General features: G+C 43.6%; 1 protein-coding gene across 5 annotated transcripts in view; it reads left to right on the top strand.

The window, feature by feature from the left end:
- The window catches only part of MAP3K15 (mitogen-activated protein kinase kinase kinase 15), a 156,476-nt gene that overhangs the window by 58,302 nt on the left and 80,765 nt on the right, over positions 1-17,409 (top strand). For all 5 annotated transcript variants that reach the window (XM_074993985.1, XM_074993986.1, XM_074993981.1 and 2 more), the window contains 3 exons: positions 2,308-2,501; positions 4,837-5,005; positions 11,846-11,952. In XM_074993985.1, coding sequence (XP_074850086.1) covers positions 2,308-2,501; positions 4,837-5,005; positions 11,846-11,952 — 470 coding nt within the window. The remainder of the gene's footprint in view (positions 1-2,307; positions 2,502-4,836; positions 5,006-11,845; positions 11,953-17,409) is intronic.

Here is a 17,409-nt window from a genome sequence, read left to right as displayed (position 1 = left end):
TAACGTTGAAAGCCTCGTACTTGCCGGGTGCTCACAACATGAAAGCAGATCAGCTGAGCAGGCGCTTCGCACTCATGCACGAGTGGCAGATCCACTCCGATCTGCTACGACCGATCTTTCATACATGGGGGTTTCCCCAGATCGATCTGTTTGCCACCCAGCACAACAAGAAGTGTCCCCAGTACTGCTCCAGGGCAGGAGTGGGGCGGGGGTCCCTGGGGGACGCATTCATGATTTCATGGAAGGGCCCCCTACTTTACGTGTTCCCCCCCCACAGCGCTTATCCACAAGGTCTTGCAGAAAGCCAGAAGGGAGAGAGCTCTCATGATACTAGTAGTCCCAACGTGGGATCGGCAGCAATGGTTTCCCTTGCTTCTGCGCATGTCGGACCGCCCACCGCTCCCTCTACCGATGGCTCCGGACCTACTCACGCAGGCTCAGGGGTCCATAGTGCACCCGCACCCTCAGGGCCTGTGCCAATAAGCATGGCTAATCCATGGCTCAGCTCCTTAGAAAGCACATGTATGGAGGGAGTACAAGTAGTCCTGGAAAGTAGCCAAAGGACCTCCACCAGGAAGACTTACAAGCAGAAGTGGACTCGATTCACAGCCTGGTGTTCCGCCAAGCAGTTAGCTCCCCTTGACGTTCCTATACCGATAATACTAGAATACTTATTGGGCCTCGAGAGGGGCGGGCTTTCCTTATCCTCGCTAAAAGTCCACCTCGCCGCTATATTAGTCTTTCGGCATACAGAGGAGGGGCCCACGGTATTCGCCCATCCTATAGTTACCAGGTTCTTGAAGGGGTTGGTAAACCCGAACCCCCCTCGGAAACCGCTTTCACCATCGTGGAACTTGGACTTGGTGCTCAGCATGCTAACGGGTCCACCTTTTGAACCATTAGCCACAGTTCCGCTACGTCTCCTTACGATAAAAACAACCTTCCTCCTTGCAATTACGTCAGCTCGCAGGGTCAGTGAGCTCGCAACAGTTATGGCAACGCCGCCCTGCACAGTATTCTCAAAGGAGGCGGTAACCTTATGGCTGCACCCAGCCTTTGTTCCAAAAGTTTCTTCAGAGTTCCATCTTAAGGAACCAACAGTGTTACCCTCGTTTTACCCGAAGCCTCACAGCTCCAGCAAAGAGGCACGCCTGCACCTCCTGGACGTGAGGAGGGCGTTGGCCTTCTACATAGACAGAACTAAATCCTTCCGGAAAACGGACAGGCTTCTAGTGTCTCTCGCTCCCAGGTCAAAAGGGGAAGGCCTCTCTTCACAGAGAATTTCAAAGCAATTGTGTCCTGTATAAAAATGTGCTACGAGCTTCGAAAGACTCCTTTGCTGGCCCCGTCTAGGGCTCACTCCACCAGGGCGGTGGCAGCGTCAACAGCCTTCTTCAAGGGCATCGCCTTGAAAGACATCTGTAGAGCGGCGACCTGGTCATCCTACGACACCTTCGCCAAGCATTATGCCCTACATCGGGTATTCCAAGAGGATACCCGTCTGTCGACAGCAGTCTTTTCGGGGGCAAGCTGCATATAAACCGATTACCCACCTCCTTTCTTGGGTTACTGCTGGGTAGTCACCTATTGTGGAGCAACCATGGGGACACTTGATGAAGAAAGAGAAGTTACTCACCGTAGTAACGGTGGTTCTTCGAGATGTGACCCCGTGGGTGCTCCACCACCCGCCCATCCTCCCCGCTTCAGATCTCTGTCTAGTGTTTTTCAGGAGCATTCGAGGCGGTTGGTCAAGGAACTGGCGGGGACCGGATCACGCACGTGGCCGGTGGCGCGCAGGGGAGCGGCGCGCGCCGGTGCATGTGCGATCCAGGAGAAACTGCTGGAAGATTTCTGATCTGCAGCGCCGGGCGAGCCCGACACCTATTGTGGAGCGCCCACGGGGACACATCTCGAAGAACCACCATTACTACGGTGAGTAACTTCTCTTTTTTAAACGAGCAAAGTGTGCACCGTAAAGTAAACTTGGATGTTTTTTTAAAATCCTGATTTCCAAAAATGTCTATATTTAAATATAGACTCAGTTGTACCCTCAAGAAGACAACTCTTACTGGAGTCAGTAGGAACTGTGGTCCTTGACACGTCTGTAAAGCAGGCCCAAAGAATCTCAAGTTAAACACCCAAAAGTGGAGGCATGCAAAATGTAATGTACATTTGTATAAAGCTAGCAGTCCATTGTTTATTATTAAGCAATTTAATTAGAAGATTCAGAATGAGATCACTCCAACCAATTTCAGTGTGTTTACTGCTCCCATTTTGGCATCTGAATGTGTGTGCTTTTCCTTCTAGGCTTCCAGTGGGAATTACTATTTTATTCCATACATTGTAACACCTTGTGATGATTATTTTTGCTGTGAAAGCGATGCCTTGCGGAGAGCCTCTGAGTACATGCAACCTAACTGGGACAACATCCTGGGACCTCTCTGTGTTCCACTGGTGGACAGGTTTATTTGTCTTTTGAAGGACATTCACGTTACATCATGGTAATTTTGCCCTGTTTACACTTCTTGCCCATGGATATTTTTTCCTACTCTACCAGGGGCTTCAGAAAGTCAGTGTTGAACTTGTTTAACCCTGAGTTAAAAGAAATTCTTTAATTTCAGCTAAACTGTATTGCTATCATGCAGCTGTTGTAGTAAACTAATCATCTTATGACAGCTGTGGATTGAATTTGCTCTCCAAAATATCAGTCAGCAGACTCAGCAGCTTGGAAAAAAGAGGAGGGTTTAGAAAAGAAAATATAGTGCATGTTGCTGTGATGAGACCCGTTCCTCCTCCTCCTCTTTGGAATTCTTAAAGACAGTCTTTTCTCAGCACTTTGTGAATACACTATGGTGTTGATGGCAGTCACACAGACTAGTATCTGAGTGGCACTGTGTTGGCAGTTGAATTGCCCAGTAATTGTAGAATGCTGCTCTGGGCTTCAGCTGTCCAATAGTGACACTTGTTTACTGACACGTTTTAATAACACTTTGTTTAGTAGGCACTGCCCATTGTACCACTTCTGCACTTTCTGCATTCTTTTACTCAGTCAAAATGTGTAATGTCTGTTTTGTGCTATGCCCTCCTTCCTACTTCTGTCTCCATAGTGACAAGAAACTCCTGTCCTATGGCACAGGTCCCATGTGATGGGTAAACTCCATGATCATTATCACCCTTCAGTTGTGCTTGTTGGCAGGTCATAGCACCATCATAGGCAAACTCAATTTGGATGCATGCTTTGCATTATTTGAAGCTGCAATGCAGCCTTAAGTAAAGCTCACCGGCACCTAGCATGTGCTGGTGCTATTGTTATTTATTACATAAGTTAGTGTAGCAGATATCAATGCTAAGCATGTACCAGGACCCCATTATGCAAGGCTGTGAACAGACACAAAACAAAAGCTGGTCTCTGCCTCAAGGAGCTTACTGTCTATTTCAGTTGCTGAACTGCAGCCATACTGTTAAGCAGAGTTGTCTTCATTCATTATCAATAAAGCTCAGGTTACAGTTGGTACATTTGTGAAGCTGCTGTGAGGCACTCAGTTCTTACAGTGACCCAGAGTTTGTGATGTATTTTTTTACTAATTTAAAAATAACTAATTATGATGTTTTGCTTCTCTATTTCTTACCCTGCCATTTACAAGCATATTAATATGAATGGGAGGAGGTAAAGGTGAGGGTAAGGTGACACAGTCAGTAAGGCTTTTATTTTATGTTGTGCTTTTTCTAGAAACTCTCTCCTAAAATTCTTAAAGAAACTAAGTGTACAGTTAGAGAGTTAGTAAGAGTAGTGGCAGATGGATGTGACTATTGGTAGTAGAGGCAAGTGACAAAAGACAAGTTTTAGTGAAAACACTGTTGAAAATGGGATTCTGGCTTTAAAGCCGCTTAGATGGACACTGGGTAAAACTTAGATGCTTTGAAATTTTTTGAAAATTGAAAATATATCCACGTGTGTTAATGCAAAGAGAACAGATTAATATAAACCTGGAAAAAGTTCATGAAACTAGGAATGATAATATGCAACAAATTAGATATGAGTGTGCAGAGATAGTAATAAAATGAGAAAACCTTCTGTTGGATTCCGTGGTCATTTCTTATGGCCTTCACTATATTATCTCATGAGAATACTTTGCAAGTGAGTTATGCTGTGGATATTAGTGTCACAGTGTGAGTGGATGTTAAGAGAGAGCTTAATATCATCTGCTACATTTAGAACTTAGGAAGAGAACACTTCAACAAGAAAAGGAGTTATATGTTGATTAAGTACATAGCAAGATATGGATATTTATTAGTAAGCCCCAATGTTTGCTACCATTTACATTTTAGATAGACTACATTTTTTAAACCTTCCAAATTTGTGGTATAAATGGATTTTAATAACAAAAAAAAAGTACAGTTGCTATTATGGCTTTTAGATGCCTCCTATGTAAATAGTATGTATTATGTTTGCTGGGTGAACTACAGCTAGTCAGATAATTGACAGCTCTGATAGGTGTATTTAATAAAAGCTGCTATAAGTAAAGGATTTTGTTTTATATCGCTGTTGTATCTTTGTTTAGCTTGCCATTTTCTGCTTTCTTGAGGATAAATGTGTAGATCAATGTGTTTTACTTTGGGCATTGTTCCTCTACCTAACTAGGTATGTTAAATAATAATTAAAATTTAATGTGTAATTTAATAACGCTTCATATAAATGTTTCTTAAAACTATAAACTGCGAAGAATAGTTATCTTAAACTTCATTCTGATGAAGAAATATTGCTGCTGTGTAATAGTGTAACCAAACTTCCATTTAGAAAATTCTAACACTTTTTGTCTCCATTTTTATTTTTAGTGCATATTGCAAGGAAACACTGTTGAATGATATTAGAAAAGCTAGAGATAAGTATCAAGGAGAAGAACTAGCAAAGGAGCTGGCAAGGATTAAGCTCCGTATGGATAATACTGAAGTCCTTACTTCTGATATTGTCATAAACCTGCTTCTTTCTTATCGAGATATCCAGGTATAATATTGATATGAAAGTAAGGAAGATTCCCTTTGCAATTGGTTTAATCCTTTGTTCTTGTTTGTTGCCTGTTTATTGGGTATCTTCTTGCATCTGGAGCACTGTATTTTGGTTTCAAGCTAAATTCAGTTATACTGTAGTTTTAAGGGAGTTTCTTTTTACTTTTTACCTATGAAAACAGGAAGTTTATTGGGATTTTAATTCTACATCCAAACTTTAAGCCAATGGAAACTAAGCAAAATAATTTGTTGTGATTTCCAACATTTTTTACATGAGCCCAGATTACTATAATAACTGATATGAAAAGGAATGTTTTTGTTTTAAAACCCTCCTGAAAAAACTCTCTTTTGGATTTTTTTGAAAAGCTCTGCTTTTGCTAAGACAGGGCCTCTTGTATAATACTTATAAACTGCCCAACTTTGTGAGTGACATTCCTCTTAACACTTGTTTTCACCAATCCAATAGGATTTGCTCTGCTGACAATGGCACTTTTGATTCTTGTGACCCTCCCTCACATTAAATCTACTCTGCAAATGAACATGGGATTGCAGTGTGCACCACTCTCTCTTTAATCTAGCTGGCCTGGGTACGCTGGCACTGAGGAAGTGGTGGTGCAGACTTTGGCACCCCATTACAAGCCAGCTGGCTTGCTGACCCTGCTGAGGTCTGTGACTCCATGTTTTGTTACCTGCCCTACCTACATCAGAGTTAGCTGAGTTAGGCCTCCCCTTTCTGCAAAAGCACTGTCATTTTTAGTATAGATGTACCTTAACTGGGTTTTTGTCAATTTTTAGCAGGTCAAAAGAGAGATCGATAGTGGTCTTGTTTTATCCACCTCTCCATTGTAGGTTCCCTTTTATCCTACCCCAGTTTATCTATCTGTTTAATTGCCAATGATGAAGTTCCCGGTAATCTGTTACCTTTGGATGCTTCTTCCGATTCCTTGGAGGGCTTTCTTCTCTGGGCAGTTTAATTATATTTAAGCACCCAACTTGACTGGTCTTCAAATTGTAAGAGAATGTTGGCCCCATGGGAGCTCATTAGTATATTCCCAAACATGTCATGGTCAGTAACCTGTCAGCAAGAGGAAACCAGAATGTTTTCTTTGAGTGGTGTCCCAGTGGGTGCTCCACTGTAGGTGTGCTTGCATACCTGTGCTGCTGATCAAAGAACTTGGGTAGCCGTGTCCATTAGATTGGCATATGTGCTGTCCTTACTTGTGCTGCATCATGAGGCTGGCCCCCCTCAGTTCCTTCTCAACTGCTTCTGCCTTAGTTTTTAGTAGTAATTATTCTGGTATATTTTCTCTAAGAATATTTATAGATAGGGCAGAAAGCAAAAAACAAAATTTTTCTTGTTTGGAGCCCTTTCCCTTAACAAGACATGTCTTGTTGTTCAGGCACCAAGAAGTACCTCTCTTATAACAAGACTGTTCTGGCTGCACACATGCCCTGACAGTGCATTTATTGTCTCAGGGAAGGACATAATCCTCAAAAGTGCACTCTCTACCCCCAGCTTAGACCTCAGTCACACAAGGACAGAAAGCTGAGGCAGATTATGTTCATGGAGGCAGCTCTGATGCCCTTGCCGGACCCATGCTAAGGGTCACTAGGCAGACATGAGGCTATGGGATGAAGAAGTCATTGATCCCTCTCATAAATCAAAAAAGAGAGTGGGAAGGACCCACACTGAGCCATGAGCTAGCTGCAAACGATCTCTGGCATGTATGGTAATCTTGGCATTCTTGACATCGAGGGAGGCCAAACCTGGTACTCACCGTGCAAGGAAGACCAGCTGCAGGTACTCCTGATGTGCCTACAGACCCAAAGGGCACAGGCACCGAGTCAGTGGCACTGAGGAGAAGGTAGGAGTAAGCACTCAAAGATGCAACCTGTGTGTGATGCCTCATCAGTAGCAATGCCCCATCTGGCACCTGAGCATCCAGTGCAGACAAGATGGCCATCTTTCCTGGCCCTGTCACTCGTGTTAAGTAATTCCAGCAACTGGGGATCTCTGTGTAATCAGTACGCTGAAGTCTCCTCTCTTCAGTACTAGGACCTCCATGTTTAATCTTTCTCAAGAATGGAGATCTTCCTGCTGCCCTGCCACGCTCCCCTGCTCTCTGGTGCAGACTTGGATGGTGAAATAATGGAGGAGGTACCTCAATACTCCTACAGTGCCCAATACCACCCATACCCCCAAGCATATCTTCATATGGCCCCACGGGCATCATCCTGATGTGGGCAACCATGGCAGCTCCACCACCAGACTTTATGCCATTGCAACTCCAATGGTCATACTGGGGTCCCTAGGCTGCATACCTCCCCCATATCTATCAGGCATCTGCTCCCACCAACACACCCTTCATTCCCTCCACCACGGTGTCCCAGGCTTTGGAATCTCCAGGAGAAAGTTCTGGAGGAGTGTGAGGGCAATGTCAAGGAAGAAGTGACCGCAAGACCGTATCCTCCTCCCCCTAGCTAAGGCTGTCATGCCTCCCTCACTGTCCTTGGCAAATGACTTTCACCACTTCCGGGATCTCATGAAGAGAGTGTTGGACTCTCCTTAGTTACCACTGGAAGAAGTCAAGGGCCCACACACCACAAGTTCCTTGTCATTTTCTTTTCATCTTCCAAAGGTGCTCGCTCTCTCCCTATAAATGAGGCTCTCTTGGACTCCACAAAAACCACATGGTAGAACCCAGCCTTGATCATGCCAGCCTGCATGTGAGTTGATCAAAAATTATGTCCTGGCGAGAGAAACAGAATTCCTCTTCTTCCACCCATCCCTATTCCATTGTGGTGATTGCTGTAAATTCTCAAGTTTAACACTAGATGAAGTCCAATCTCTGCAATAGGGACTAGAACATCTAGACTTGTTTGGGAGAAAGGTATACTGTACTCCTCAGCTATGCTTCAGTTTCAGAACACCAATTAACAAGTCCTCATGGTGAAATATGATTATGTAAACTATTTAAAATTGAATGATGATGTTGATGTGACTCTGGCTGGTGTCTCAGATCAGTTTAAAGGCCATCATTCAGGAGAATCAGCAGTACAGGGAGCACTGTAATCTGCCCTAGGTGTAGCTGATGCCGTAGCTAGGTCTGTCTCCATGGTGGAAGTGATGCTGCATGCCTCTTGGATCTGTCTGTCAAGCTTTCCAAAGAGTTACGGTCAAACAGTCCTTTGAGGGCAATGCCCTCTTTGCAGAGAAGGCCAGTGCCTCTCTTCAGGACTTGAAAGATTCTCAGGCTGCTTCTCTGTTTGCTGAATATACAAGGACAAAGAAAATTTAGTCAGCAGCCACATGCCTCCTAACTCCACGCTTAATGCTATTGTGAGCCCTGGAGAAAGAAAACTAAAATTTCAAGATCTAAATCATCTGGCCAGCAGTCTTCCTTGTTCCAGTCATCCATACCCAGGTATCCATTTCGATGTGTTAATCGGGTGGTTCTAGTGGACCATTCCCCACCACTGCTACCACCCATTTGCCCACCACCTGGCAATGTTCTGCAGCACCTGAGAGCACATAATGTTGGATCAATGGGTACTCTGTACACTTTACTTCCCCACCCCCTCCACAACACCTTCCCCATCCTTCTTCAGGGACACTTCTCACAGGAGTTTACTTCAACAAGAAGTAAATCATCTCCTCCAGTTAGGAACCGTGAAACCAGGACCTCAGTGTATTCGAGGCAAAGGATTCTACTTTAATTATTTCCTAATACCCAAGAGGAAGGGAGGTTGCAGACTCCCTTCTAGGCTTCAGAGCTCCCCAAAAGCTTGTCAAGACAAAAACTCAAAATGGCCACTTGAGCAATGATATTCCAAGGTGACTGTTTTTTCAGCCTCCGGGTTTCAGGATGGCTACTTTTATCTGAATCCTACAGACTCAGGAACAATTTCTCAGATTCATTCTGTAACTAGACCACTACCAGTAAAGACCACTGCAGCCCTTCAGGCTATCATTGGCCCCAAGAGTATTTTCCAAATTCTTGCAATTTCCCCACCTTTGATATTCGCAGGAATGGCACCCATCCCACTTAATTTACTTCTTCCCCTGTTCCTATTAATGACAGGTGACTTCCCCTCCACAATTTTTCCCCCCTTCTTCCTCCATCCTTCCCTCGCTCACCACCCCCTAGTATATAAATCCTGGATCCTTATTATCTGCTCCAAATCTGAATAAGTGGGTCTTAGCCATGTAAGATAGTTACCTAATAAATACATTTTTTAGTCTTTAAAGTGCTACAGAGCTGCTTTTTTTTAAAGTGATAAGACTATGCCAGACTTCACATGAAGTGCCTTCAGAGGTGGTTCATCTCAGTTTACAAATCAAACAGGGACAAACTAAATAAACCTGTTACACTACCCACCAAGGTTCAAATCTCCTTAGACTGGCAGAAAAACGCACCTAATGTTTGCAAAGGGGTTCCCTTCTTGTACACCCCACATCATTGCTTCCTGCACCAATGTGTTGCTCATATGGTGAGGTGCACAGCTAAATGGCTGTCAACACAAGGCATATGATCACTCACAGAGAGATCCCTTCAAATCAACCTCAGAGAGCTAAGGGCAGTCAGGAACCTCTACACCCACTTCCTACTGCTGATCCAAGGAAAGCACAGGAGTTCTAACATACTATGCAACCCGCTTACTGTACCTGAATTCGGAAGGGAGAGTACAGTCACCCTCTGTTGGCATGGAAGCGATGAGACTATGGAACCAGAGTACCGCCCATGACATCACTTTGTCAGCAGCTTGTATCTCAGGCACACAAAACTCAATAGCAGGGAGTCTCAGCTGCAGATTCCTACATGACCACAAGCGGGAGCTAGGTCCCGTAGTGCTTTGCAATCTATAAAGTCAGTCAGAGAGGCCTACTATGGCCTAGTTTGCCATTTATCTGTCCAGGAAATGTCCAGGCTACTCTTCCAGAGCAGAGATAGCACAAGAGTCCTTCAGCTATGCTCTCGTACTCCTCCCCCTCCCCTAGGACAGGGACCTCCTTTACACCTTTCCTCCTTTTCACGTATTATCAAAGGTCCTGTTGAAAATAAAAAGATCATGCATCATTCCAACTGCTCTTACTAGGCCAAGATAGACATGGTTTCCTTACCTGTCACAGCTTGGGATGCTCCTGCCAATCTCTCTGCCAGTCACTTTGTATTTCCTCTCATGGAACAGAAGATGTACCCTGCATCCCAAACTGCCAGTTCTCCATCACAAGGCACATTTCTGCCTCAGTTCAAACACACAGAAAGCTCCTATTCAATAGAGATGCAAGAGGTATTGCCACGCAGCAGAAAGTCCTTGATGTGCTGTGTTTACTTGCAAAAATGGTCCACATTGTGGATTTAGTGTATTTCCCAACACACCTCCCTGACATCTATAAATCTTCCATGCATCTTAGACTATGCACTGACCCTAAAAATATCGGGTCTGTATCTAAGCTCTCTGAGTCCACCTAGTGGCTATAACAGTCCTCCACCATCTGGCGGAGGGGTATTCTGTGCTGTTGTATCCAACCACTGAATGGTTCCCCAAGAGCATAGTTAACTACTTCCTACAACCTCAGCTTCCTACACCCACATGGTACTTAAAGTAAGTACTGAAAGGATTAACTAGCTTTCCCTTCAAACCCAGGGCCACCTATTTGCTTAACGTAGCTCACAATGAAAACAGCCTTCCTGATAGTGCTTACTTAGGCTAGGAGAATAGGGGAAACAGTGGTTCTGATGGCATATCCCCCCTACACGTTATTCTTTTGGGACGTGGTTATACTTTGACCACATCTTAGGGTAACCTCCCCATTTCACAGGAACCAGCTGATTCATCTTCTAGTGTTCTATTCCAAGCCTTACTTAGACAGCAATATTATATACTCTGGGTGTCAGGAGAGCCCCAGCCACCTATCTGGACAGGAAAAAGGCCTTCGGGGACTCCCCACAGGCTTCTTCCTCTGTGTTGTGGAAAGGTCCATTGACTCGGCAATATCAGCCCAACAGCTCCCCAAGCTGGTCTCAAACTGCACCAGACAACATCACCCAGTTCACAATATGGCCTGTCTAGATTCTGTTTGTACACATTCCACAAGGTCATTGTTCACGTGCCTCACCCTCTTCGAGAATGAGCCTATCCCAAAGGTCTCTAGTGGGGCAACGTGAGTGTTGCGTTATATGATCACAGGGGACTCCCTGTCGAGTGCCATCTTCAGCTCCATGGTGCTGACATCAGTAAGTGAGCTGACTGAAGTCCCAGCCTTCCATGGGGGATACTATTCTGGAATCATGCACAGTGGAGCACCCACAGGGACCCTGTTCAAAGAAGTGATTCACCTTGTCTAATAATGATGATGCTTCAAGATGTGCCCTTCATGGGTGCACCACAACCCACCCTTTGTCCTCCTTCTACCCTACTCCAGACTTCTTGTTGATGACTTGAAAGTTGAGAAGGAGTTAGTGGGGGAAGAGGTTAGACTGCATGTGTGGACTGGACTGGTGGTGTGACACAAGGAGAGAGAGTGCATGTGCAGGCCTAATGGACATGCTACAAAGTTCTCTAATAAGCAGAGCCGGGATGCATGCACACAGGTAGTGAAACTCCCAGAGGGAGACATCTTGAAGAACCATGGTTACCTCACAAAGCAAGTAGCAACTTCTTGTGCAGAACTAGCTTGCCTGTTGATGAAATTGGTGGTGGGTGTCCTCTCTGACCAGGAATAATTATTGTAAATACTTGGATAACGTTTCCAAGTGAAAAACCTGGTTCAGATGGAAGTGATACTGGTTTAGTGATATTTTCTTTGATTGGATTTCTTTTTTATTGATATCAGGACTATGATGCTATGGTGAAGCTGGTAGAAACGCTGGAAATGCTACCTACCTGTGATCTGGCTGATCAGCATAACATTAAATTTCATTATGCATTTGCATTGAATCGGTAAGGATAACTGGTGAGGTTTTTTGCTTGTCTTTAGGTATTTACGTATATCCACAAATTTAAAGTATGTGTAAATATACTTTTATGTGTATGTGTGTATGTATATATGTGGAACATCTTTCTCATTCACACTCATGACTCTGGGGTGATAGTAATGAAATAAATTACTTTGGCTATGTCTACACTAGCCAAAAACTTCGAAATGGTCATGCAAATGGCCATTTTGAAGTTTATTAATGAAGCGCTGAAATACATATTCAGTGCTTCATTAGCATGCGGGCGGCTGCGGCACTTCGAAATTGATGCGGCTCATCCCGACAGGGCTCCTTTTCGAAAGGACCCCGCCTACTTCGAAGTCCCCTTATTCCTATGAGCAGATGGGAATAAGGGGACTTCAAAGTAGGTGGGGTCTTTTCGAAAAGGAGCCCTGTTGGGAAGAGCCGCGCGGCAGCGAGGCGCGTCAATTTCGAAGTGCCGCGGCCGCCCGCATGCTAATGAAGCACTGAATACGTATTTCAGTGCTTCAGTAGTAAACTTTGAAATGGCCATTTGCATGGCCATTTTGAAGTTTTTGGCTAGTGTAGACATGGCCTTTGTTTGTCATAATCATTTGCACCAAGGTAGATTTTAAGGTTTGAAATCTCAGAACAGCTTTGAAACAGCCATCATTTGATAAATGAATAGCCTGCCCAGAGGAGTAGATGAAAGGCTTGATTCACAGCCCAGTGAAGTCAATGGAAAAACTAACTATAAGCCCAAATTGCTTAAAGGTTTGAGTTCTTGATTACCTTTAACTAACAGTAATTTAGCAAAAAGGAAACATGGGTGAGTTATTAAAATAATCAATGGCAAGTGGTAGTTGAACCATAAATTGTAGCTCCAAATGAGGGAAGAAAAGTCCATTTGAGCCTTCCTGCTTTATCCACTCTACCTTTCCAGGAGTGACAAAGATAAATGTTCTATTTTCTCCACGTATTCCTCTAAGATGTTTTTTTTTTCATAGCACTTATCTACAGTGGCTACTACATTTTAAAATTGTAGTAAGAAAGCTTCTAGCTTGTTTTTGTTTTGCTCTTTTGATGAGATTACAAGTTTGGCTGATAAAGGTGATTATATAAATGTAATATACTTACATTATTGTAAGACATTTGACTTAGCACAGAACAACATTCTTACAATTGTGCCCAAACGTAACCTTTCGGCTGAAGTTTTCCATTTTTTTTGCCCATCTGACTGCATTTTTATGTACGTTATGAGATGTTTTTTTTTAAACAAAAAGGTTTCAGGCTTTCTGAGAATGAAGCTTATCCAAACTGCCTAATCTCCCCCGATGTAAAAATGTTTGCCTACTTTTTTTAATACCTCTATGGATTTGGGGATGTGATGTAAGAAGTTGGTCAGGGAGGTAGTTCTGGGATCAGGAAAGTATCTTTCATTGTTTCTGTGCAAATTTCTCTGTATTGGACCAGATTATGAGCTGCAAAAAGCTACCCTTTGCATGTCTGCAGTAGAGGTTATTAATTAATCATGGTTATTATCATAATGCCTTAGGGTCAACCTAGAATGGTGCTCCATGTGCTAGGCCATACAAGGAGAGTAGTAGACAGCCCTTGCTTCCAGTCTAATTAAACCACACCGAAAAAAGCGGAGTGTACAGTGGAATGGCTGCAAAAGTCATGTTAATCCCATAATTTTAGTTATTTATGTACACAGGTGAGGATGAGCTGAAGGGGAGGAAGAGGGTGCATTTAAAAGAAGGAAGGACAATACATAGTTAAGGATGAGCAGAGCAGATTTAGTTATGTTTGCATATGTCTTAAAATGTAGGTGTCTCTTTGCTTCAAACTGAGTGATTCCGGGGTGAGAGTCTGGATCATACAGCTTTTACTGTGGCGCTTTGTCTGGGGTGGCGCTTGAGTGGCCTGCACTTTTGCATTATGTAATTTCAATGACAATATGGATAAGAGCTCTTCTCAGCTGACTTGGGATTTCATGGTGTTTTTTGTGGCAAACATGGGTCTCCCCCAAATAATTTCGGGCGGTATGCATAGAAGTAGGCACACCGGTCCTTAGTATGGTTTTGTATTTGAGGAAGGTGAAGATTAGATGTTGTAATACTCTTGACATTTGAGGTCAGGGATCACCTTTAAAGAATTAATATCCTCTGCCCCTTTGGGCATAGTCTGTCAAAACACATTTATGAATCCATTTGGATTTTATATGTCTCTAAGGGAGAATGTGCAGCATTCAATGGCTGTAAAGTGAGCCTGTCACAGTCTAGAACCTTATTAATAGCTATCTTTTGTCCTCTGCTCCCAGTACAGTGGTTCCTAAGCGTCTTCCCGTTCCATGTCCTCATGAGTCAGCGTTTGTCTGCCTCAGGCTGAAAGTGTTTGCAGAAATTGACCCAGAATGGCTTGGCCATGGTTTCTTTTGCTCATGCAGAAAAATCATCTTTTTTTAAAGCGCGCTAGCGTTTAAATGCTTTGGAGACAGTCACTTAACATTTTTTCAGCAGTTGGGCGGCTTTGTATCAGGAATGTGCCTTTTCCTGCCCCATGAAATTCCACTCAGATTTGGTATGCTTAGTGGGCTCTTCTTAGGTTTTGTCAACTGAATTCCCCCAAACTCCATCCCTTCCAGTCATGCTGTAGTCTGAGCCTGAGCAGGACTTGCAATTGCAGGTCTTTGTCTCTTGTAGCTGCAGGCTTTGCTGAGCCTGGGAACCTGAGCTGAGGTTTGGAGACTGTCTCACCTGTGCTGTCAGTGCCGTGCAGAGGGAACAAGAACTGAACCTGTTGAGAAGTAAATGGAGACAAGGCTGAGGGAAAACTAGGGCTGAAAACCGAGGCTGTCCAGGGAAACTGGGGGACTGGTCTACGTGGAAGAGTTCAGTCAACCCAGTTGTGCTGTGCAGGGGTGTGAAAAATCCACCTCCCGGGGCCATCTTGTTCACCTGACCGGACATGCAGAGTAGACAGAACTAGGCTGATGGAAGAGATTTTTCATGAGCTGCGCAATTGTCTCTTGGGGAGTTGGTTTGAATAAAGTTCAGGGAGAGCCCTTGCCGTCGCTGTAGAGAGCATCCTCACCGAAGCGCTACTGTCATGCAGATGCAGCTGTGCTGCCGCCGCCGTGTTTTAAATGTAGATGTCGCCTGAAGTAGGGTAGAGGATGACTGGGGCCATGAGCAGGGTGACCAGGAGAAGGAAACGGACTGGGAAATGGGAGGAGGGAATCTGATATCAGGTGAGGATTTGACGGGTGGCAAGAGTAGAACTGGGAAAGTAAGAAGACTGGTATGGAGAATCAGAGGGGCACGAGATAGGAGATCAGAATGGGAGGGAAGCAGATCTGATAAGGTGAGGAGTCTGGGGGTAGAGCTGGGATGGCTGAGTAGAGAGAAAATGACAGAGACCTGGAAGGGGCAAGGACACAGACTGGATGAGGAGCCCTGGAAAGGAGACTGGGACAGGGCATTTGATTGGGGATCTGGAGAGGAGGTTGATTACAGGCTCTAACTTGCCTATAATTAGGTATTTTAATGTTCTGAGAATAATCAAATGGCACATTAAATTGGTGCTTGGTTGTTTTACTTGTTATGGTAGTTTGAATATTAATAAAATCTAAATTTTTACTGTGAGTAGAATTTTACCATGATGACTGTCCGTGGCTGATTTAGAGCCTTGGTCATGGCAAAAAGGATTTCGATCAACTGAAAAAAAATGTAACAGTTATTTTGAAGAGTCCTTGTGGACTAAATCAGGGCAGTCCAAACATTACTAAAGTGATGGCTGCTTTGGCAGCTTGCCCAGCGACCAAGGGCTACGTCAGATTTTTCCTAAAGTAGAGCAGATTGTAACTACCTTAAGGCTGATTTCATCTCTTGCATAAGGCCTATGGCGTAGATACTACAGTTCCCACTATTAGGCATCCTGGAGTGTGTGATTGCGTTTTAATCCCCAAGCAGTTCCATCTTGATTCATATTAAAGATGAGGGAGGTGCAATCATCACTGTTTATTAACAGTACACTAGAATAAAATGAGCATGCTGTTAGAATGATGGGAATAGCACTAAGCAAGGGATTCATTAGTAAATAATGAGTTATTACAGTTAATAATAGCCATAAGAAATTGTTCTTCTTGGAAGTGATTAGTGGCTTAAAGTGTAGTTCTTCCATAAAAATAGCATCCTGAAGGGTTCACAGTGTACTGTAGATCAGTGATTTGCATCTGACATTCGCAGAATTTAAAAAATACAACTTTATTTTCCCTAACTGGAGCTCTGCATATTCAATCTACAATCTGAAAATCAAGCTTAGTTCTCATCATGTTGTGCCTTATCATCAGTATTGAAGGATCTGAAGGCCAAATTGTGACCTTACTGACACACGCATAACCTCATTAACCTTCGGGGGACTCATTATTATATTTTGAGTGACATGCATGTGGAGTACTACTAGTTTATCTGTTGTAAATTATTCTAGGCCTGTTTCCTGCCATAGATTTTAATATATTTAGTGGCACTTCAGATTACCCATCAGTATTTGTAAACTCCGCAAATCTGACATGGGAATAACTGAGATACAGTAAATGTTGTGATGCCATTTTTTCAGCAATCAACTCATCTTCAGTTTAACTTCTTTGCTATACATATGGATGCATTTTTGTTTATTAGTACAAGTAAGTGTTCCCCAATGTATTAAGTCACAGTAAATAGTAAACGCTGCTTTTCAATGCCATTTATTTTTGAATAGTTATATTAATTTTTATTGTGGACTGTACTGCCTCATGCTCATTACTCTGCAATATGACATTGAGGTCATGTTTATAAATTCTAGCATTCATAGTAAACTGTTGATGACAGCTGTTACAAGGGTGATGTCATCCATCTGAACAAAATACTGGCTTGTGTGGATGAAGTGAAACCTGGTCACCCTAACTACTAGCCCTGACCTGTGTGTGGGAAGACGGGAGAATCTGTTCCCCCTTATGCTGATATTCAAAAGGTATTGTGTAATAACCAATATGATGAGGTCAGAAAATACGGAGAAAATATTTAATGTCCACAGAGACAAATACAGACAAGATGAAGTTAAAGATAACGGAAACCAAAGCCCCCTCCCCACCAAGCAACTTTTCTTTTGCTTGAATTAGAGCCCTTCTATAATCGAGTCTCTCTTCCAGAATAAACAGGATTCTATGTACCTGTTTAGCCGTGGTGTAAACAGAAGACATACAAGGGAAAATGTCAGCACAGTTTTACAGTGTCAGTGCTTCCACTTCCCTAATCCCAGCGGGCCAAACCCTCTGCCAAACCCCAGTGACAACAGGCCTGTTGACTTCAGTGGGGTAAGGATGTGGCTCACAGTATAGCTCTGGCTTGTTAATTCCATTAGTAATAACTAGGAGGCTGTGTCCCCTGCTCACTATGCTTGCCAATCTTCCTCTTTTCCT

This window comes from Carettochelys insculpta, chromosome 1 (assembly GCF_033958435.1).
Source record: "Carettochelys insculpta isolate YL-2023 chromosome 1, ASM3395843v1, whole genome shotgun sequence".
Taxonomy (NCBI): Eukaryota; Metazoa; Chordata; order Testudines; family Carettochelyidae; genus Carettochelys; species Carettochelys insculpta.
Note: the sequence above shows the minus strand (reverse complement) of the source record. Positions and strands in the feature narration are given on the sequence as shown.